The following is a 22,913-nucleotide window of genomic DNA, read 5'->3' as shown; positions in this document are numbered from 1 at the left end:
TTCCACTATTCCAAAGAAGGCGAGGCTCGTTGCTGCCCTTCTGGACTCTAATACAGAGACCGACACGTCTCTCAATCCTTTGGTCACGAACCGTCGCAGGAGTCAAGGTGCACTTTCTGAGAGAGCGCCCTCCCCTGCTCCCGATTTCGTAGAGGACGGGTCTGTGGCGAAGAGAAGGGTATTGGTGGATTTAGAGTCGAAGCCTTTCGGAGCCTCTAATGTTTTGGAAACCCCTTTAGAAAGGACCGAGGCGAAGAGCCTAATGGAAGTGAAGATAGAGGTGAGAGCTTCTGGGACCCCTGTGACTGTTGTCGAGCCTCAGCTTCTGTCGCTGTGCGAGCAAAAAAGAGAAGAAGAGAGGCTGGCAAAGCAGTGATGGGGGAAGCTTCTGAGGATCCTATTGAGGATGAGACTTTTGAGAAATGGGAGCCGCCAATGTCGCATAAAGGCAAGCCCATTTCCACTTCTGATTCAGTTGTTGCTTCACAAGATTTTGCCTTTGATTTGACTAAGTTTTTGTTGATGCCGGTTGACATGGCCGACCATAATGGGCCCCGTGATATTCCTATCTTGAAGGGGACCCTTCAGATGATGACTACTGTAAGTGTTTCCTCGTTTTACTTGTCTTTATTATTGCGTTGCTGTCTCATTTTCTCTTAATTCTTCGTTGTCCTTTGTAGTGTATCCAGAGAATGCATCTGTCCATTACCCGTGCTGAAGAGCTAAAAAGGGTCATGCTGGAGGCCGCAATGAACGCTAAGAGACTGACGGTAAGCTTGGAGACAGAGAAGGAAGGACGCCGAACCACGGAGAGGGAAGCTTTTTGATTGAACAAGATTGTCGCTTCAGTTGAAAAATCAAATGAGGCTGCTATTGGGACACAGGCTCAACTCGAGGGGAAGGTGGCCGAACTGGAAGCCGTTATTGCCGTGATGGCCGCCGAGCGCTCTGCTTTGAAGACCAAGCATTGGCAACAAGGCCGGGATGAAGCTGAGGCGGCGTATAAGGAGGAGGTGCTAGTACTGCGAGACAAACTCTTTCTAAAGGGTTGGACGAGTGCTTTGGCTGCTGCACTGGTTCCTGAAGGCTCTTCCCTATTTCAGGATGTCCCCGTTCCTTCGAGATGCTTGGGTTCGAAGACTGTTTCCACCCCTGCTGTTCTTCCAGCCGAAGTTTCCCCAGAAGCTGATTCTGCAAACAAGACCCATGACAGTAATATTGTCGCTGAAACGGTGGAGGTTGAAAGGATTGAAACCCTGGAGACTGAAGCCGCGGGAGATATGGTTAAGGAGGCTTCTACTTCTCAAGAAGTTGGAGGTGCCTCTACTTTTCCTCTCCCAGATGGCCTGGACAAAATTGTTGATGCTGTTCCTGGGTTTCCCTCTGTTAGTGAAAGTTGATGTTGAAAGGATTTGAACTTTTTTTGCTTTTTTGTTTTTGATATATTGTGGCTCGGTCTCCATGACGAGCTTTCTTTCTGCACTTGCCAAGAGAATTTTTCTTTTCTCTTTTGTTTTCTTTGCTGTTGGTTATGGGGCCATCTGTGCCTTTTGTTGGATGATAGAATTTTCTCTTTGAACTTGCAATCTGATGCTGTTTGGCTTTTATGTCTGAATGTTTGCTATACTGCCTGCCCCCGGCCGAGCACTGTTGGGACCTCGGGGCCGAATAGATGCTCGGTTTGGTTCTGTACTGCTAGCCCCCGGCCGAGCATTGTTGGGGCCTCGGGGCCGAACGGATGCTCGGTGTGACTTTGTACTGTTTGCCCCCGGCCGAGCACTGTTTGGACCTCGTGGCCGAACTGATGCGCGGTGTGACTAACGGATATGTGGTATGGCTGTGCTTGAGTTCATAAGTGGGTCTTACTTAGGTCCAGGTTGGTTTTGAAAGAAAACAATTGTTTGCCCCTACCTGGAGCTAAGTAAGATTGGTACTGAAGATTGTGCTTTTAGATAGAACTGCTTAAGTTTATTGTAACTTTGATAGCGTAGATGCACTTGGATGAGATAAAGGCATGAAGAGGTGTCTTACTCAAGTCCAGGTTGGTTTGAAAAAACAATTGTTTGCCCCCACCTGGAGTTGAGTAAGACTAATGCTGGAAGCTTACTCCTGGCAGATCTTGGTCGTGCTTGTTCTAGCTCTGTTTGTTTGAATCAGTACTGAAGTGTTGACGTGTTGGTACTTGAGGAATTCTGTGGATTCAAAGACGTTTACTTAAGATATGTTAGTGTGGTTTTCACCAAGCAATTCCACTTGGCTAAAGTCCAATTTAGTTGCCAAACATTATTCCACCAAGCAATTCCACTTAGCATGTTTGAGTGCTAACCAAATTTAAATTCCGTCCAATCGTTCTGAAACTAAGTCCATTTGGGTTAAAACCAAAGTTAATTCCGTTTGATAAACATCAAAGCTAATTCCATTTGGTGAGGACCAAAGCTAATTCTGTTTGATAAACATCAAAGCTAATTCCGTTTGGTAAGAACCAAAGCTAATTCCGTTTGGTAAGAACCAAAGCTAATTTCGTTTGATAAACATCAAAGCTATTTCCGTTTAGTAAGAACCAAAGTTAATTCCGTTTGATAAACATCAAAGCTAATTACAAGAATTTGATAAATTTGAGAGAAGTGAGAAAGCATTTGCATTGGTCAACAGATAAATGCATTTACATTCTGATAGAGAAGGTGGGGGACAATTCTATTGATAGTATTTCTTGAGATTTGCTACGTTCCAGGGCCGAGGTATAGCTCTGCCATTCAGATCCTCTAGGTAGTAGGCTCCATTTCCAATGACAACTGTGACTTTGTAGGGACCTTTCCAATTAGGCCCAAGTTTGCCCTCGCCAGGCACCCTTTTGTGATCCATAACTTTTCTCAAGACTAGTTCTCCTGGTGTAAATTGCCTTGGGAAAACTTTTTGGTTGAAACTCTTGATGAGCTGCTGCTGATACGCTACAAGTCTGATCAATGCTGCTTCTCTTCAACCCTCTGCCATATCTAGTGCTTGTGCAATAGCTTCCTCGTTACTAGTGCTCTCAAACAATTCAGACCGAAGGGTTGGGAGGCCGACATCGAGTGGGATGACGGCCTCCATTCCGTAAGTTAGTGAGTAAGGTGTTTCCCCCGTTGATCGTCGCGCTGTGGTTCGGTATGTCCATAGCACGTGGGGTAACTCTTCAACCCATTTTCCTTTGGCATGCTCAAGTCGTTTCTTTACTCCGTTGATGATGGTTTTGTTTGAGGCTTCTGCCTGTCCATTGCTTTACGGGGTACCCTGGAGAAGAATTCCTATACTCGATCCTAAGATTGGCACAAAACTATCTGAAGATCTTACCATCAAACTGTGTTCCATTATTCGCAATCAGTACCCGCGGGATGCCGAAACGCACCACCACATTTCTCATAACAAACCGCTTCGTATCTGCCTCTTTGATATTTGCCAATGCCTCGACTTCAACCCATTTAGTAAAATAGTCGGTTGCTGTAATGAAGAATCGCCTGTTCCTAGTGCCTCGCGCCAATGGTCCGACAATATCCAGACCCCATTGGGCAAAGGGCCGTGGGCTGGTGAGTGGGGTGAGAGTTTTGGCTGGCTGATGAATAAATGGAGCAAACCTCTGACATTTATCACACTTCTGTATGTATTGCTGAGCATCTTGTTGCATCCGTGGCCACCAATACCCGTGAGTGAGGGCTCGGTGCGCCAGTGACCTTCCGCCAACGTGGCATCCACAAATCCCATCGCGAATTTCGTAGAGAACATTCTCGACCAGATTTGGATGCATACATAGAAGATAAAGGGCCAAGATAGGAGCGTCTGTACAGCTTCCCGGATGGTGAGATCCAAAACCGAGCTGACTTGTGTCTGACTTTGTTGGCTTCCTTTTTGTCTTCGGAGGAGAGTACCAGATTTTAGAAAAGCAAGTAGTGGATCCATCCAGCTCGGCTCTACGCTGCTGCAGAGGACTGGAGATGCAATGCTTGGCTCTGGCATGAACTCAACCCAAACTTTTCTGGCATCTTTGGTATCCACTGATGAGCCGAGACAAGCCAAAGTGTCAGCATGGCCGTTTTTGTCCTGACTAATTCGTTCCACTTGTATAGATTGAAACTTTTTGAGTAAGTCTTTGCCCTTGCCTGCGTACATGGCCATTCTTTCATTCTGTGTTTCGTAAACCCTAGAAAGCTGGTTTACCACTAGCTGTGAATCGTTGAAAACAAGAAGCTGTTCTGCACTGAAGTGTTCGGCACTGCGTAAGCCAGCCAACAACGCTTCGTACTCTGCCTCGTTGTTCGAAGCCTTCCAACCAAGCCTGAGAGCCTGTTCCCAGATAAATCCTTCTGGTGAGATAAGTACTACTCCTGCCCCCAAACCTCGGTTATTGGGCGACCCGTCAACATAGAGCTGCCAGATGTTTCCGATGAAGAGTTTCCAGGCTTCCGAAACGCAGGGCTTTCCTTGTTCGATACTCTGGGTGGGAGCAAATTCTACAACGAAATCTGCTAAGACCTGGGCCTTAATTCCTGTCCTGGGTTGATACCGAATGTCAAACTCACCAAGTTCTACTCCCCATTTTGCTGTTCTGCCAGAGAAATCGGCTCGGCTAAATACAGATCTGAGGGGGAATTCAGTGAGGATATTGATGGTATGCCCCTAGAAGTAATGTTGTAACTTTCTCGAGGCGATAAGCAGCGCGTAAGCTAACTTTTCCAATGGTAGATACCGTGTCATTGCGTCTAGTAAAGTCTTGCTAACGTAGTATACAGGCCTCTGTTCCTTGTTAACCTCTCGAATTAATACTGCGCTTACGGCATGATCTGAGACTGCTAGATAGAGGTACAGCTCCTCTCCTGGCTCTGGAGTGGACAGAAGGGGAGGTGTACTGAGGTATTTTTTGAGACTTTGCAGTGCTTCGGTGCACTCGGAACTCCATTCAAATGCTGCCCTTTTCTTCAAAAGCTAGAAGAAGGGCTTCATCCGATCTGAAGATTTGCTGATGAACCGATTCAGTGCGGCTACCATTCCAGCTAGTTTCTGCAGCTCCTTAGCCTTTGTATTGCTTTTATTTGGTCCAGATTCACCTCAATTCCTCTATGAGTGACCATATATCCCAAGAACTTCCCTGTTCCTACCCCGAAAGCGCATTTCAAGGCATTGAGGCGAAGCTGATGGTTTTTTAAGATGCCGAAAAATTCTCTCAAGTCTGTAAGATAGTCTGTAGCGAACTTACTCTTGACTACCATATCATCTATATAAGCTTCCATGGTTTTTCCCAATTGGTCCTTGAACATCCGAGTTACCATCCATTGCTAGGTCGCCCCGACGTTCTTGAGGCCGAACGGCATCACTCTGTAGCAATAAGTTCCTCTCGGAGTGATAAATGCTGCCTTTTCTTGATCCGGACCGAACAGTGGTATCTGATGATAACTGCTATAAGTGTCCAGAAAACTCATGCGCTCATGCCCTGCTGTTGAGTCTACTAGTTGATCAATGCGAGGCAGAGGAAAGCTATCTTTAGGGCAGGCTTTGTTCAAGCAAGTGAAGTCAACGCAAACTCTCTATTTTCCATTCTTTTTCTTGACTACAACTGTGTTGGACAGCTATTACGGGTACTGAACTTCCCTGATTGCTCCTGAAGCCAGGAGTTTTTCGACTTCGGCAATTATTGCTTCGGTGTGCTCGACTGAGGATCTCTGACTTTTTTGCACAATGGGCCGAGCTGAAGGGTTGATGTTGAGCTTGTGGCAAGCAAATTCTGGGTCCAACTTTGGAGTATCATATGCTGACCATGCGAATACCTCCATATTTTCCCTCAACAGTTCCAGCAGCTGAAGTTTCTCATCAACGCCTAGCGAGGTACCGATAAGGAAGTACTTTTCTGGGTTATCCTCTTTTACCAGGACTTTCTCCAAATCCTCTACTATTTTTTCCTCTGGAGCTCCCCCTACATCTTCCAAGACTAGCTGTTCGGCCACTTCTACCTTCTGTACCCAATTGTAGAGCTGCTTTGCCTTTAATGCTGCCATGAAGCAATGTTTGGACGCAACTTGATCCCCTGAGATCTGCGCTACTCCGTGTTCCATTGGGAAATAGATGAGCTGGTGGTAGGTCGAAGGGACTGCCTCCATTTGATGAATCCACGGACGGCCAAGTATGGCGTTGTAAGGGGATGGTGTATTAATTACCAAGAACTCTATCTGGAGGGTTTTTGTTCCTGCCACGACTGGCAACACTATTCTGCCAAGCGGCCATTCTGGTTGTGAATTGAAACCGACCAACGGGGCTGCCGCTGGGGTGAGGTGCTGCTCGGAGAGACCAAGCTTTCTGAACAAATCATAATACAATATATCGACTGCACTACCTTGATCTACCAAGACTCGTTTTACATCAAATCGTTTCCCAATTCCCACAGTTATAATCAGTGCATCAATATGTGGGTGCTGTATGCCTTCTAAATCTTTGCTAGTAAATGAAACAGTGCACAAGGGGGATTTAGGTACTGTACGTACCTTTTTCGATGAAGGCTCCACTAACATGACCCGCTGAATTTGCATAGCCTTAGCGATCTCTTTTTTCAGTCCCTCATCAGATTCCTGAGTCGCTGACCCGTGGATCACATTTATTATCAACTGAGGTGGGTGCTCAACATTCGGTTCTAGTGGTGGGTTCCCCGGTTCGGTCACTTCCTTATCTTGATCAATGTAATCCCTTAGGTGTCCAGCTGCCACTAGGTCTTCCAAGTGTTGCTTCAGTGCCCTGCAGTTCTGAGTCATGTGCCCCTGTCTTGGTGGTAGGTGCATCTGAGCTTCTAATTGCACCGAGCCGGATCTCCCAACATCTTCGGCGACCAAACAAAGAATGGCTCTCTCTTGATCTTTTCCAGGATTCGATAGATTGGCTCTTTGAATACAGTCACAACGGCTTCGTGGGATTTGGACTTATCCACTTCATTCACTGCAATCCCTCGGTGTTCTCCTCGATCTGCTCTCTTCTTGTGCCGAGCTATTTGTTCTGCTGACGCTACCTCGATGGGGATCTGATCGTCTTCGAGGCAGGCGTACTGCTCAATCCTGGCACGCAAATCTTTCAAAGCTGTGGTCAGGCGTTTGGTAAGTGATTGTCTCAGCGTACTTTCCGAGCACAGACCATGTTTGAAGGACATAACGGCCACCTGCTCGCTGCACACATTTTCCTCCAGGTCATTGTACTCTTCCCAGTACCTCCTAGCATAATTACGCAGCGTTTCCTCCTGCTCATTTCGGAGACCGAACAGTGTATCCGGCTCCTTCGGGATCTTAGTGTTGGAGACGAACCTGGCTAAGAACTCTTCGGAGAGCTGCTTCCAGCCATGGATCTATCCAGCAGGGAGACGATCAAACCATCGAAGTTCAATTTCTCCCAAGCTGGATGGGAAGACTTTACACATCAGTGCCTCATCTCGGTTCCATAGGGACATCATCTGTCTATAATGGATAATATGTGTCAGCGGGTCCGACTTCCCGTCGTACGAAGTGAACTTTGGTGGGGTGAATTTCTTTAGAGGTCTCATGGTCTCAATCTCCGAGGAGAATGGCGAAGAGACGAGCCTGTCCAGCGCTCGGTGTTCTCTTTGGTGAGCAGTACGGTCCAGATGATCCCGATGTTGTTCGTTCTGCCTATTGCCAATCAACCAAGTACGAATGTCCTAAGGAGGGTAGTCAGTCTGTTGGCTAACTGTCTTCTGCCTTTTGGCCCTTCTCCGGTGTGACCCACGGGTGTGACTGCTTACTGCCTCACTCTGTATTGGGATATGCTGGCTTTGTTGTCTAGACTCATTCTTAGGGAACTTCTTCACTGGTAGCTCTCTGGATGAGCTCCTCCGTCGCAAACGAAAGGGCTCCGCTTTCGTTTTCTTTTCCGTCGGATCGCCTAGCACTCTCTTAAATTGGGCTTTCAACTCCTGTATCTCCATCCCCATGGAGTCTATGATTCAATCTCTATAATCATTTTCCAGAAGAAAGTGATGAGAAGAACCTCCAGCGAAGGGTAATCGATGCTCGACGGATTCAGGGGTTCGATTATTGTTTCCAGTTTGTTCCTCCGGGACTGTTGGGAGTGCCAAACCTTTGTCCTTCGTTTTCTCCATTTGTGGAGTATGTGTCGAAGGCGGAATGTCCTCAATCCCTATCGCCGGAACTGAGTGCAGAGCTCAGAGATGAAGTGTTCCACGCTCACCACACCAATTGTGCATACCGAACTCCGCACTAGACGAAAGTGGATCGGGGCCCTGCACTCGATTGGACTATCCAGGGACTGAGATTCCTGCCACAAGAAGCACCGTTAGAGCTGTCCGACCGGGGTTGGCTGGATAACCCCTCCGGTGTGGAAATTAGTGATCGGAGAGAGAATGTATATCGAGTTGAGCTTATAGTTTTACTTGGAATCGTTCAGTTACCTTCAATATGAAGTTCATGTTGCACATATAGTGTTCCTCGCTTGCTTCTCAAGGTGAGTTCATGGAGCTTGGATGCTGCCAGGTGTCCTTTTAGCATTGCTCAAGATGGGGGACCACCTGGTAGTTATCATTGAATGCATATACTCATTGTAGTCATGCTGATAACAAACCACATTCCTTTGATTCAACAACTTCCGTGATTCTAGGTGTAGGGGACCAGTTGAGGTGGCAATTTGCACATGCACATATTCACAACTTCTATGTTTTCTTGTAGGGTTTCCTCAGCTCGGTACCGATGTGCCTCAGCTCGGCATCATTATGCCTTGTCTCAGCCTTTTACAGGATCATTCATGGAGATGGGCTGACCCATTCGGATATCTTTGTATGGGTTCGGCCTATTTTCTGTTCGGCCCATAGGTTCAGTCTCGCAGCTCGGCCTAGCCCAGCACCACGGCTGGACTAGCCTTTTCACTGCGGGTTGGGCCCAAGTGCTTGAAGACTTGGGTGGACTGTTGACATAAAGTTGGGCTCAATTGGTTTGCCCATATACTCATCTAACCCACTTGGATTTGGACTTCAGTGGATTGGGCCGGCCTAAGGCTTGGACCCGACCCATTTCACATTTAGCCCCTTCAAAAGTGTTTGGCTAGATACAAATATTTGGAACCAAAGTGCATGCATGCATCTGTTAGGTCTAATCTTGTGCCTAGTCTGGTTTGGGATTTGGCTCATCGTCCTCAACTAATTATGCTCTGGCCTCCAGGGTTTCCGTTGGAGAAGAAGAAGATGAATAGTAAAGCGAGAAAGGTATGAGCCGGTTGTATTTATCAGAGTTGAAGAAGCGCCATGATTTGAAATTTTTAGAAATTGTAGTTGACGTCAGGATGGAATGCATGGATCCATTAGGGGTGTGCCATGTGTTTGTGAAATGACGTGGTGTCAGCGTAAATTGGGGGATGCACCAGTTTGAAGCATCAGCTCTAAGCCAATAAATTGCATCACAAAACTGGACAATAGGTTTTGCTCGGCAAATAGGTGTAATCCCAGCCACGCCAACGCCATGCGAGATTAAGGGGCAATTGAGAGCGAAATTTGTGCTGAACAAATGAGCCGAGCAAAAACCTCTTTCGGGCCATGTTCGTGGCCGACCAACTGGGCTACTTGGCCCACGGAAGTTGAGATCAGGGTTGAAGGCAAACTCGAGTCATGAGCCGAGCTAGATAGCGACCTTAAGCTGAATAAGAAATGACGAACGAATTAGACCCATCCAACGGTCTGACCGAGAAATTATTTGTAACCGGACAATGAGTTATCATCGTTGGTTGCACATGGCTCAACCGAACGGCAGGTTTGCGTTATGGAGGATTGAACGTAACTCAACTGAGCTATGATGGCAGAGCAGTAATGTGGCTTTGAGAAGGCATACCTTGGCCTTGGAAATGTCGGAATTGGACCGAGCTAGGGATAGCTCGGTTCGCAGAGGCTACGTGGCATAATTGGAACGCAAGGTGAAAAACCCGCTAGTCGTACAAGTCAATACCGTTTGGAAGTTTAACTAATGCTGTTTGGCAGTACTGACACACACACGTGTAAGGAAAATAGAGGATAATACATCCACACGTCTAAGGAAGGACGAGCAACGTAGTGTGCGCACAAACTATATAAACCGCAAGGCGCCTCCATGCAAAAGGTCTGCAATTTTCCGTACTATGAGCTATCCTTACTTTAGTCCTTTCTTCTCTCTCTAAGGGTGCTAACTTGATTGTCGGAGGAGTTTTTAGGCAACACACCCACTAGGTAGCTCATCGTCATTTTGTTTTCAGGTTGTACGATGCCATTCAAAGCAACACAGAGTTTAGACGCAAGGAGTACGAAAGTAAAGAATATTTACTTCTTGTACACACACCATTTTTTTTTAATGAATAGTTACCTTGAAGACATAATTGTAATTTTATTTTTCCATGACAAGGTGAACAAAATGGTGCTCACAATAGAGAACCCCATCAAGGGAAAAATAGAAAAAGTGTTATAAGGGGACAATCTCCATGAACACACTTGAAGCATGACTTGTGTACAAATTCTCTCTCCATTGTCACTTGTTTTGCAAATGTAATATATGATAATAATTTTTATTTAAGCTTATGCTAACAACCTTATGGCCATGAATCCTCTTCTTCTAAAGAAGTTGAGCTGTCTCCAATCCTCATAAAAGATTGTCTAAGTTTTGGACTTGTAAACTCACTATAAGTTTCATTTTGATAATTCGAACTGTTTACTTCTTAAATGCATATGAGTAAATAAGCATATATTACAATTTCTACTTGAAAAAAAAAAAAAACTTTGGATTTAGTTTTTACATGTAGGTGGTTAATAAGAGCATTATAATTTTGTTTTACCCAAAAAATGTTGCATTCCTAAACCTATTGTAAGAAAACCTCATAGTTCCCTTAATTTTGTTTCATTGCCAACAGAAAATTGTTTTTACTAAGGCATCATTGAGGTAAAACAGTACAAAAACAATGTGAATAAAAGACACCTCAAATGATGTTTGAGCTCTCATGTAATGAATACAAATAATTTAAATTCTTATCAATCTTTGAGGTCTCATTAAAGTAAGTTGAAACTTCAAAGAAAAATGACAATGACTCCGTTTGGTAGAGCTGTGAGAAAGTGATTATAACTTATACCTTAATAGCTTATAGCTTGTAACTGTGAAGAAAAGCTAATTTTTGACTTATAAATTAAGTTTCTCCTCCCACACTCAAAGAATAAGTTGATTTTTGACTTACAAAAAACTATAAGCTGTATTGTTAAGCTGAACCAAACACATCAAATAGCTTAAATTAAGCTAAAAGCTGAAATAAATTGGAAATAAACTCTACCAAACAAGGCTAATATGATAATAATGCTCATTACTTGAATACAGAAATGAATCCTATGAAAGGAATTACATATACAAATAGATGTTTCTGAAACCCCTTTTGTTTTCTATATTAAAAATTACAAATGTAAAATAATCGAACGCCTAGTTGAAATAAATTTCAGGGACATTAAACTTGCTTGGTTAGAAAGAGTTTTGTGCACTGCTTCACTGTATCTTCAGGGCTGGTAACTGAGAACACAACAAACAGAAAGTTCAGTTTAATGTGATTATGAAAGTAAAATATCACAAAAAGGTGTAATGTTGCTATTAATGTCCACTTAAAAGAGCATTTTGTTTTGCAATCATCCAATTATATTTATTTTCGAAAATGGATCCATTTTGTTTTGCAATCATCCAATTATGACAAATGAATAGATGCAAGTTGACGACATTAAAAGCAAAATGACATGTCTTGATTGGAGCTTTCTTTGCAATGACTCTATACTAATGCTGCACTTGATTCTCTAGACTAGATGCCATGGAAAATGAAAAATCGATGGTATATAATAATGCAATAATAAGCTGAAATATAGAGCTGACCTGTGTGACCCATTGTTCTCTCTGAGTCATATATCTCAAAGTCATTTCCTCCCTGCTCAAACAAACACCCAAGCAGCCCTTCATTTAGTTCCAAAAGAGTACTAAAAAAGTACATGTGTGGATTATGCCCAGATGTTTAAAATAAGCATATAACCCTGGTTCGAAGATTAAAGTGCACTGTCTGTACACTTCAGTGAAAGAACCAAAATACCTCTGAAGCAGCCTTAACATTGTGCAAACTAAAGGCATTTATGTCATCTTTTTCGGATGGAAATGTGTTTTAACAAAACCATCAGAATTCCAATTGTATGTTTTCACATTGGCTATTAATTTTAATGGCATGTTTGACGATGCACCAAATCATAGGAGGGTTATATGCTTATTTTTAAACATCGAGAGGGGTAAACCACACGTAGAATAAACTACGGGGTGTTGAAGTGAAGTTGGCCCCCCCAAAAAATGTGTGATCTAATACAACACAACACAACATATCACAACGGCGAATCAAAGCTTCCGAACAAGTTCGTGGCACATGAAAAATATCAAGCAAGGGAGAAAGAGAACCACCAAAATGAATGGAGAAGATAAATGGGTTACCTTATAAGTTTTGTCCCCAAAGAAGTGGATTTCGCTAAAATCATCAAGGTATCTCAAGCAGTAAGTCTTGTCCCACCCTTGAGGGAATACCTGTTGCAACATACAAGCATTACGCCCAAATACAAATTCAGCTGCAATGACTTCCATTTACTTTAGCAAGTTTAAAGTTGTGTTTGGATCAAGGATTTAGGAAGGGATTTGGGAAGGGAATGAAATATAAACTATTTTTTTTTCCCCCACTTTTTTCTTCCTATTTCCTTTCCCTTCATAAATCCTCACTTAAATATTTGACCCAAACACAATGTAAGAGTCATGAAAGCATAAACAAGGAATAACATTTACTCACATCAAAACTTATTTGTCCCCCTGTAGAAAAGGTGAGGTTAAGGTGTGCAAATTTCTTACGGAGCACAGACACCATCTTCGGGCGAATATTCTAAACCTGAATGTAATTTCAATAGAGCAATTTTGCCAGAGTTCCAATATCTTAAATGTTTAATATAAAGACCCAAATTGCAAACTTAGCAAGAATCGAAATACTGTACCTTGTCGTATTTTTCAAACTCGTCACGTTCTTCCTGGCTGCAGTTTCGTCCAATTGGTGATACATTGAGCATTCCGCTTCGGAATTCTATAAATGTTCCCCTAAAGAAGAAATTGAATAAAAAAGGAAATTAGAAGCTTTAACATAAACGGGTAACTACAACTCACGCATCCACCCCCACTAACCTTTTTATTGGAATATCCAAGTTAGCAATATAATGGAGTGTAAAATTTATAAATTCCTGCATACATTGGCAAAATATCATATCAATATACTAATAATGCACTTCTACTTATTAAATATATATATACGGTTATGTCCTTCTAAATGTTTTGTACATGTAGAGTTCAAGCTTACTTGGCGTAAAAGAGGAGAGAGAAGGAAAAAAGAAACAAAGAGTGGGGAAAGATCTACGGAGAGGAAAACACTAAGCCTGAAAACTTTCAATTAACAATTGTGCCCTAAAAAAAGCAATATTTAAACAAACCATGCCTTGCATATATGCACCTAGTCACTGTCCAATAAGTAAACAAAACATAAAAAATATAATGAAATATAAATAAAATCCTATTGAAACTAGAATTCCTAATAATTCAAACTAGTTTTTGGTTGACGCCTCCGTTGCTTGAAATATGTGTGAAGGCCTCTTCTCCTCCTTGATCCCCATCACTACCATCCAATGGCTGCAAGCCTGCAATCTGAAGAACATTCAATACCTAAATGAACCCGAAGAAATAATCTCGCTCTCCCGCTATTTTTCAACTATACAATAAATAAATATCACTAATCTTACTGAATGGCAGAGATGGGGGCAGATTTTATTGTTTCTAAGTCTACCCTTAATACTGTAAGAAAATGATGTCATTAGACAATCCTCAGTTTCCTAATTTCATGGCCCATTGGTTTCTTGTAGATTGATAATTTTAAGAATCACGCACTTTGCTTAGTAATTTCTTCTGCCCAATATATGAATATATGTGTGTGCATATATGTATATATTTAAATTTCCTATTTCAAGACCATATATTTACATATCCTATTTAAAGACCAATTATGAATACATGTATATATATATATCAAGAATATTTGCAAAGAGCAGGAGAACAGTCTTTGAGTTTTTCATCTCCAAGATATGTTTTCAAGCTCTGCAGAGAAAACCCATCAAGTAAAAAATGATCATCAGTAAACAAAAGAAGGAAAATGAAAAATATAACAGTGATTAAGACTATGGCCGGAAGCAGCTATAAGCTTCTGTAAAAAATATTAAGACTATGGTCCAGTGATTAAGAATTTTAAGCTATTCAGGGGATGAATTGGCAGATTTATTAGATATTGAAAAAAGTTAAAATATAAGGAAAACATATTTGAATGTATATCAAATACTTTTTATGGTGCTATATTTTCCCTTTATCTGAAACATATTTGAGAATATATAACATTCTCTGTTTCAATCTAGACTTTATCTTCTGACATTAAAACATTATTTTACCAGATTTCTACTCTCTGTACTTTAATCTAAAGTTCTCAAATGTATTATTTTAGTTTTTTCTTCCTCTTTTGGTACTCCCTAAAGAATCTGTTGTATCAAGGCATCGTTCAAGGGTTATAGCCTCCTAGACATTTAAGAGGCCAAATTGGAAAGCCAAATTTCAAGCCTCCTATGCAAGTCCTACCATTAATTCTGAAATATCGAAGACCTTGGTTGTTCGTAAGGACAGTGTGAATCATTTTCAACAAATTTTTATGAAGTTTTTTTTGAATGTTGGACCTGAGGTAAAAGATTCTGTTATAGATTTACACAATACCTGGGTCCCAAAGAGCTTCCCGTCCTTATGGGCCACAAGACCATTTTCCGCAAATACATAATCATAGTCATTTATAACTGTGCATTAAGCATGTAAACAATACACATTAGATTTTATAAACAGCGGAGTAAAAAGCTATGCAGTCAACAATAGTATTACTTCCAAAATAATTTTAATTGAAACTTCCAAATCAAATACAAAGCTTATTGATCTAATAAGTTCTTTTATGTAATCCAAGACATTCAAAGACATATTTGACAATAAACACCAGTTGGTAAGAATCCTTGCACCACATTGCGAGGTCAGGGGTTTGAGTCTTGCCATAGGCAACATTCCCCCTTCCCCCAGGCTGTGACCTCTGATGTACCAAAAAAAGAAGATTAGCTAAATAAACACACTACATACTCCACTAAAGTTCCATGGATTAAAAAGTTGCCCAAGTGGTGTTTCCTACTGGTATCACCATATGGACTTATAAGCATCAACTAATTTTTCAGCCTTATGGTGGCGCCTAATAAAGTCAACTGATATACATATCAAAGAATAATTTTTTTATTTTTATTTTTAATTTTTTTTTTTTTTTTATCAAAGAACAATTAGCAAACAATTTTCACACTCATCAACTTATGCAATAAATTTTTGGACAATAAGTCCTAGATATGAAGGACAATCATTAAAAAACAAATCACTTTCATAGGTAATCAAGATCCCCACAGCCATTGCTATGACTTCTTACTTCTAGCAAGTACCAAAACCTAACAAAATCCATTGACATTTCCATTCAATCTACAACAAGTAATTGTTGATGAAGAACGTAAAACTTTCTAAAACTATTATTAACTTCAAAATGAAGGATAAGCTGCATCTTATTGGCATATGATGAAGCTGAAAAATGTGAGGTCTAGACCAAATATCACAAAACCACAACAAAAAAAAGTTCGAAATTATGTAGCTTCATTTTTGTTACCATCTTTCACAAGCTTAGAGACTATTATAGCAAACCTGACTTTCCAAGCTGCTCTGATATCTTAACAAGGTCAGACCCTCCAACAACACCAACTGTAACAACCTGTAGCAAGACCAAGTCGTAAAGCTGTTACCATTGTAGAAAGCAACTACCATATGGATCACTATACCACTTGAAGGGAAACAATGACCCAAAAAATCCCTTATGAACACCACTGGCATTCAGACGTAATCAGAATAATCAATCAAGTACCTTTCGAAGTTCCTTCATGAAATCCAACATATCCGGAGTAACCACCTGGCAGTCAAATAGAAGATTTTGAATAAAAGATAAATTCTATATTGATCCAAGGCAGCCTAAACCAATCAGATTCCCATGCCAAGTTCCATGTGATGAGAAACTGTTTTTTTTTTTTTTTTCCTGAACATGTATGATAATCTACAATTGGGTCTTACTAAATTGGCAACTTGATCATCTATAATGTAAATTTATGGGTCACAATTAATTAACTCACTGCATTAAAAAAAGGCAAACAAATGTTGTCTAGCTAGAACAACATTAATTATATGATCAAATGAAACAAAGAACAAGAGAAGAAAATTGGTACCTTTCGTGGAGCTGTAAGAGTCCCATCAACATCAAACAAAGCAATTAATCCAGGCTTCCTTGCTGCCATTTTAGCTTACAAAATTTCCTGCATCAAAACCCAAATTTTAAAAGCTTCACTCAATCATTTAAATTAAAAAAAAAAAAAAAAAAACCCAAAAATTCTGTCTTCAAGGTACTGAACTCAATCGAGTTAACATCTATGTAACAGAAACACACCAAGTATAATTGATTGCAGTTTCAAAACCACCGTTTGTTTCGAAAGAAAAACTAGAAGAAAAAAAAATTACAATTCAAAATCGACACTTTTGATCGCGTGATTTCTATAATTGATTGCAATTTCAAATTCAGAGAATGACCCAAATGAAAACGCAATTTACCTCAGCAAAAATTGGTGAAAAGAATGAATCTTTAGTGTGGGTTCCGCTGTTGGGTCTCTGAAACTATAATTTGAATGCACAAATTGAAGCAGATCTACAATGGAGGAACATGGAGGAGTCGTCACCCAAAAGGAAGTGTGAGAATATTCCTGTGCTACGCGCCTGGCAGAGAAGCCATATCCCATTTATTTTTGTACAAAAAATAATTTTATTTTATTTTATTTTTTATTTTTATTTTTTTTTACAGATTTGATTAAAATATGAATTGCCTCATGTAATTTTGAAAATTACATTCTATCTCTGAAGTTTCTAATTTTATAATAAATCGTCTGTTTTATTAATAAATCATTAAGTCAATTAACAGTTTTTAATGATATTAAAAATATGTTTCAATTAATAATTTAGATAATTTTATTATTGTATAGGAGAGTAATTATGAATTTTATTTTTTAATTAATTATATTATATAAAAAATTCTAATAAGGAGTTATTTGTAATTTTTCAAACCAGAAGGGACAATCTATGTTTTAAACAAATCTCAGGGGTGTATTTATAATTTATCCTAAAATTTTTTATAAACAGTTTTCCAAATTGATTTCTTCTCTATTACAGAGTCTTTTTTTAGTTGTTTGTTTCTTCTATATAATGCTTATAGCATTATATTGTTAGAACTTTCTTAAATGCTTGTTCATCTAATTTGCAAACATACGTTATTGGATCTGCTTTTATTATTCAGTTTGCAAGCATGTGTTGTTAAATTTTCGTAGTTGGTTGATTGTCGAGTTTACATGTGTTGTTATATTTTGTTAACTAGTTGAGTGTCGTGTTTGACACAATTATATTAATATTTACAGTAATGATTGAGGGTCACAATTTTTGTGGCTCAAATGGCTCGAAATTGCTAAAACGACGTCGTTTTGAGTACAAAACAACTTCAAAATTGTCAAAACGACGCCGTTTTGGCAATTTTGAGCCATTTGAGCCACAAAAATTGTGGCCCTCAAACATTTTCCTAATATTTATAGATTACCAATTGACAAAAAAGTGAAAGAAAAAGATGTTGCTAAATAAATTTTTTAGAATAGAAAACAATTTTTGAAAACAATACCAATTCAATTTCGATGTTCTTGTTTTTCATTTTTTATGAATAAAAATAATAGAAAGTTCAAAAAACTCATTACTTTTATATCGTTTGAAGATTTTTTAATATTTAGATAATAAAAGTGACCAAATAGTCATTTGCACCACAAGGATTCCCACAAAACTTGCAAATGCAATAAGGGCAAAGCCAAGCACATTAAGGAACCACCTATTTACACAAAATTAGAGAATTAACAACATTAACAACTCAATTAAAATTCATATTTAGTGAAGAAATTGTCAAGTACTGAAACATTAATCTCCTCATCACATCCATATCCATGCAATCTTGATGATAAGTCGAAGAACACATGTCATGTAATGCCCCAAATAATTAACATTTGATAAACTCGGATTAACAATCAATATATTCTAAATTCCTTTTAGTTTCCATCATTCGCATACGAATAAGAGAGAATAACATCTTTGCCAACATAATGACTAAAGCCCCGTTTGGTAGAGCTGTGGGAAAGTACTTATAGCTTATGCCTAAACAGCTTATAGCTTATAACTTTCAGCTTAAGCTGATTTCCAGCTTATTCTTAAAGCATATCCTGCCCCACTCAAAGAATAAGCTGTTTTCTGACTTCCACAAAGCTATAAGCTATAAGCTATAAGCTAAACCAAACACATCAAAATAGCTTAAATTAAGCTGAAAGCTGAAATAAGCTGAAATTAAGCTGTACCAAACAGGGCCTAAGGCTTGGCTTGGCATGACCAAAAAAAGTTAAAAAGTCAAAAAGTCACTATCTTATTTAAGTCACATCATCTTATTTCAGTCACATCACTTCTCTACCACATCATTTCAAACCTAACCCATACCCAACCCATATTTCATAAAAAGTCAAAAAGTGCATTTATTTAGTTTATCCCAAACAACTCCTAAATCTCCATATTTGTATTTCATAATATACCTATGAGATTTACAAATGCAATTATACATTCAACACTCCCTAGGATGTGAATCTATACCATGTGCTGGAAGTGATTAAGTAAACTAAACACAAAACATTGCCACATGGGTTACAAGTTCCAAGGTTTATGCCCAATTACACAGAATGGTTATCGAACCCTTACAAATATAGCCTTTAGCTTGTCAAAAAAAAAAAAAAAAGTACAAGAAAATGAGCCTCATGCTCCAAAAGTCTTCCATGCCCTCACTTCGGCGGGATCACAACGTCTTTTCCTGCAAGCGGTTCCACTACGGGTGAGCAATAAGCCCAATAAGAAAATCTTAACAAAGTATATACATTTTAAGCAATCTCATGAGATGTGTGCAAATGTTATGGCATGCTTAAAAATGTAAGTTTTTCTCATTTGAAAATCTCATGCAAGATGTTTGTTCGAAAACATAGTCAATCCAATGATTTCAATACATAAACAATGGGTGGTAAATACGACTTAGATAATCTCTAGGTTGATGTCTACACTACCAAAAACCACTTTACTAACTCCTAAATAGAAGGAACTTGGTACCTACTCCTCACATGTTTTCGGACTTTCATCATGGATCTCAAGCCAACTTAACTCACAACTCTACACCCCTTATCCGGACGTACCAAACGTATTTATCCCAAAACAACTCATAAATGAAAGTTTGTTTCGCAACAATTCCTTTCCAAAGTGTAACTTCAACAGTGTCAAATTGAAAAGCAATGCGAATGAAATAAGATGACCATGCAATTTTATTAGCACTTGCAAAGTTCAATTTCTTCAATAATTTCCAATCTTCAAAATCATAATTCTCAATTGTGATCAAATACTACATCTCTAATCAATATATGTATACACAAATATATTCCAAGAGTTAATAGCAACACATCATCATATGTATTTCCTTCTCATATAATCGAAGAATTTCAATAGGATAATCATCCTTTCAATTCTTTATCTTCTCAAGACAAGTATAATAACCTACTATTCTCAAAATTTCTCAACATCAATCTCTCCTTTTCATGGATTTTCAACAATGAGAATAAACATGTCAATTCTTTATCATCTCTCAACAATGAACCTCAACAATTCATAATTTAACATTATCTCAACTTTTTCCCAAGTTTCCAACATCTAGGGTTTCCACAAAAATTAGGATTTCTCATTTGGAAAGATTTTTACGAAAATAGAACTCTTAACTACCACATAACTCATTTTCTTAAGGATTGAAGAAAACATTTAAGAAAAGCCCTCTTTGAACAATATAAAATTTCCCAAAACAAAGCCTAACTCAAACTACACATATCTCATCAAAACAACCATAGATTTGCTAAAACATATATATAACTCAAAGAAACGCCCTACCTCAAGTTCTAGGAGAAAGATGTGAAGAAGGCACAAAAATCCAACATTGAAGGAAATGTTTGTTTGGTGAAAATGTAGCCCTTGTTGCCCTCTTAGATTTGGTATAAGGAACCCCTACCAAAATCTTCATATATTCTGTAGGAACTTAGAGAGAAGTTTGTGTTAATAAGGGTCTTAGAGAGATGGAGGAGAAAAAGACAGCTCTAGAGAGAGAGAGAGAGAGAGAGAGAGAGAGAGAGAGGAATGTGTGAAAGTGAAGGGAAATGAATTTTGGGTCAAGTTTTGAAGAAAAGTGCATAAAAATCAAAGTTGTAACGCGCATTGCCACATGTGTGGTGCCCTTCTTCGCATGTGTAGGAATTTCCCTCCATACGAGCTTTTATATCAAAATGGAACCAAAATCTAGCCCCCTTTTTCGTACGTGCGGCACCCACCTCCGCACATATGTCTCCCTTCTCGCACGTGCGGGTCTACCCGTGTACGTGCAATTTTGTTTAAAAACTCCATATTCTAAGGCAAAACACTCCCCAATTTAGCTCCTACGTCCGAAACTCAAAAGTTCAAACTCTGGAAAAACATCAGAAGACAAAAACATGGAAGAGCACGGAATATGGTGACCTCACTAGGTCCACAAGGTCTTGAATTTGAATCAAAAGTTTTGAAAGCAAGATGTTTAGGCGAAATTAGTTGGGTTACATACCTTGTGTAACGCCCTCAAAATAATAACATTAAACCCATCAAATAAGACATGCATTGAGATGTAAAAGTTCCACATTCATCCATTTTTCAGAGTTCTATTACATAAGTATTACATGTTAACAACAAAAGCAAAATGCCCTACGGGCTTTCAGCTTTCCAAGTTAACACTTGGTTACAACAAAAGAGTACTAACTCATACACGTTAAGCCCTTGGCTTGATTTTACATGTAATACATCAAAAGTAAAACAACAAAAGCGTGCCCGCCTCTAGCCTCCCAAGCTATGTCCTTGGAGGTGGCATGCTACCTGTACCTGAAAATGATATTCCCATAAAGGGTGAGCCACAGCCCAGTAGAAATATACTAAACCAACCATGAACAATGATTAAAATATTAGCAATTGATAGATGGCCAACACTGATACATTCACATAAATCACATATTTATGTCATACGACTTATGAGTCCAAGTTACCTTTCATTTTCCCTTTTTCAACAGATAGGCATATAAGCTCTACCCACATTCTCAACAGATATGTATAACAACAATATCCACATTCACAGATAAGCATAAAAGCTATATCCACATTCTACAACAGATATGTATAACAACAATATCCACACTTCACAAAGATAAGCATATGAGTTCTATCTTCACTTCTCTAGACAAGCATATGAGCTGTATCTACGGAGTTCATCCCCTATCTTCTCCCAACACTATCCGGTTTAGAGGTACATCCCCCATCTTCCCCTAAACCGCGGAGTACATCCCCCATCTCCTCCTCTACACATAACGTATACAAACACATTGGTTCTATATACAATCACTCAATACATACAGTTAATGTATTCTATCAACCGTCCAATTCCATGACGCATTCCATTGATTAGTTTCCGTTTGCCTAATCATCATGCATTGTCTACAACAATCACGACTATCCTCCATCGATAGCCCAAAGCAGTTATTTCTAAAACAGAAAATAAATGCACAATGGATATTCAATCAACATTTCATTTCCTCATTTCTCACAATTAATTACCCCAATTAATCAAACAATGTAATTAGGTTGTTATCCATAATTACCATTTCAACCCTTAGGTCCCATTTTCTTCAATGATTCAACATTTCTTCCATTTCTCTATGCCAAACATGCATTTAGGTTTATTACAAATAAAACCCCAACTTTTGTAAAATTACACAAAAGTCCCGAACTTTCACAAAATTACCAAACCAACTCCAACATCTCAAAATACTAAAATTTAAAGACAAAATCCATAGAGAGGAGTAGGATATCCCTACCTCAAATCCGGAGCCCCAAAGAAGAAGATGACAAAACCCAACGTGCTCCAAAACCCGAAATTTTCAGATTAAAAAGTAGCCCTCGATGATCAACAACTTTTTTGTAAAGGCCAAAGATGAGCAAATCACTCCTACTAGATCAAAACCTAGAGAGAAGATAGAGTTCTAGAGTGAGAGGCTCAACAATGGTGTTTTTGGAAAAGTAGGAGAGAGAAGAGAAAGTGAAAAAGTGATTTGAAAAGTCACAACTCGGGACTTAAACCCAGTCGCCCCGCTCGAGCGTAGAACACTGCGCTCGAGCGTCACTCACAGACCCTCGCTCGAGCGGCCAAACCCACGCTCGAGCGCAGGATGCACTCTCCCAGCACTTTTACAGAGCCAGGTCTCCGCTCGAGCTTCCAACTTCCCGCTCGAGCGGAACTCACACAACCCCGCTCGAGCGGCTAATCCCACGCTCGAGCGTCCAACACTGCACAGGAAATACTGGATGGGTGTATTCCCCGCTCGAGCGCCCAAACCCCCGCTCGAGCGGACAGGCCAAAATCTGGGCAACTAGTTTTGGTTTCTAAACTCAACCAACCTGTAACAAATCTGCCCAACACATCCTATAACTCAAATACAAAGTAAAGAGGATGCAAACAAGATGATAAACAACTACCAACATCTACGGACACATGTCCGGATC

The 22,913-nt window shown here is 39.8% G+C and overlaps 2 protein-coding genes and 1 pseudogene across 3 annotated transcripts; all 3 read right to left on the bottom strand.

The window, feature by feature from the left end:
* Positions 1-3,313: 3,313 nt before the first annotated feature.
* Positions 3,314-5,300, bottom strand: LOC114308761 (uncharacterized). The gene is made up of 4 exons (XM_082872050.1): positions 5,079-5,300; positions 4,721-4,956; positions 3,612-4,600; positions 3,314-3,447 (listed from the first exon to the last, which is right to left on the bottom strand). The coding sequence occupies exons 1-4, from the start codon at positions 5,298-5,300 to the stop codon at positions 3,314-3,316; spliced, it is 1,581 nt and encodes a 526-aa protein (XP_082728176.1).
* A 1,505-nt stretch (positions 5,301-6,805) lies between these two features.
* On the bottom strand, positions 6,806-7,954 carry LOC114308760 (uncharacterized). The gene is made up of 2 exons (XM_028254421.2): positions 7,766-7,954; positions 6,806-7,351 (listed from the first exon to the last, which is right to left on the bottom strand). Exons 1-2 carry the CDS (start codon positions 7,952-7,954, stop codon positions 6,806-6,808), a joined length of 735 nt encoding a protein of 244 aa, XP_028110222.2.
* A 3,374-nt stretch (positions 7,955-11,328) lies between these two features.
* Positions 11,329-16,958, bottom strand: LOC114308772 (phosphomannomutase-like; annotated as a pseudogene). The gene is made up of 12 exons (XR_014328555.1): positions 16,794-16,958; positions 16,415-16,501; positions 16,060-16,104; positions 15,843-15,909; positions 14,841-14,917; positions 14,145-14,180; positions 13,221-13,276; positions 13,037-13,136; positions 12,838-12,933; positions 12,492-12,581; positions 11,895-11,946; positions 11,329-11,543 (listed from the first exon to the last, which is right to left on the bottom strand). The product of XR_014328555.1 is annotated as a phosphomannomutase-like (transcript).
* Between the last annotated feature and the right edge of the window lie 5,955 nt (positions 16,959-22,913).

The sequence above is a fragment of the Camellia sinensis genome, chromosome 5, assembly GCF_055761805.1.
Source record: "Camellia sinensis isolate YWXY chromosome 5, ASM5576180v1, whole genome shotgun sequence".
In the NCBI taxonomy this organism is placed as follows: domain Eukaryota; kingdom Viridiplantae; phylum Streptophyta; class Magnoliopsida; order Ericales; family Theaceae; genus Camellia; species Camellia sinensis.
Note: the sequence above shows the minus strand (reverse complement) of the source record. Positions and strands in the feature narration are given on the sequence as shown.

What these genes read in the sequence shown, in the direction of transcription:
- LOC114308760 (XM_028254421.2), bottom strand. Translation starts at nt 7,954, where the DNA reads ATGGGGATGGAGATACAGGAGTTGAAAGCCCAATTTAAGAGAGTGCTA. An exon ending in TCCCAATACAGAGTGAGGCA is followed by an intron (nt 7,352 to 7,765) that starts GTAAGCAGTCAC and finishes CCTGCTGGATAG; the next exon opens with ATCCATGGCTGGAAGCAGCT.
- LOC114308761 (XM_082872050.1), bottom strand. Translation starts at nt 5,300, where the DNA reads ATGGTAACTCGGATGTTCAAGGACCAATTGGGAAAAACCATGGAAGCT. An exon ending in TCACTCATAGAGGAATTGAG is followed by an intron (nt 4,957 to 5,078) that starts GTGAATCTGGAC and finishes CCCTTCTTCTAG; the next exon opens with CTTTTGAAGAAAAGGGCAGC. An exon ending in TTACTAGACGCAATGACACG is followed by an intron (nt 4,601 to 4,720) that starts GTATCTACCATT and finishes ATCTGTATTTAG; the next exon opens with CCGAGCCGATTTCTCTGGCA.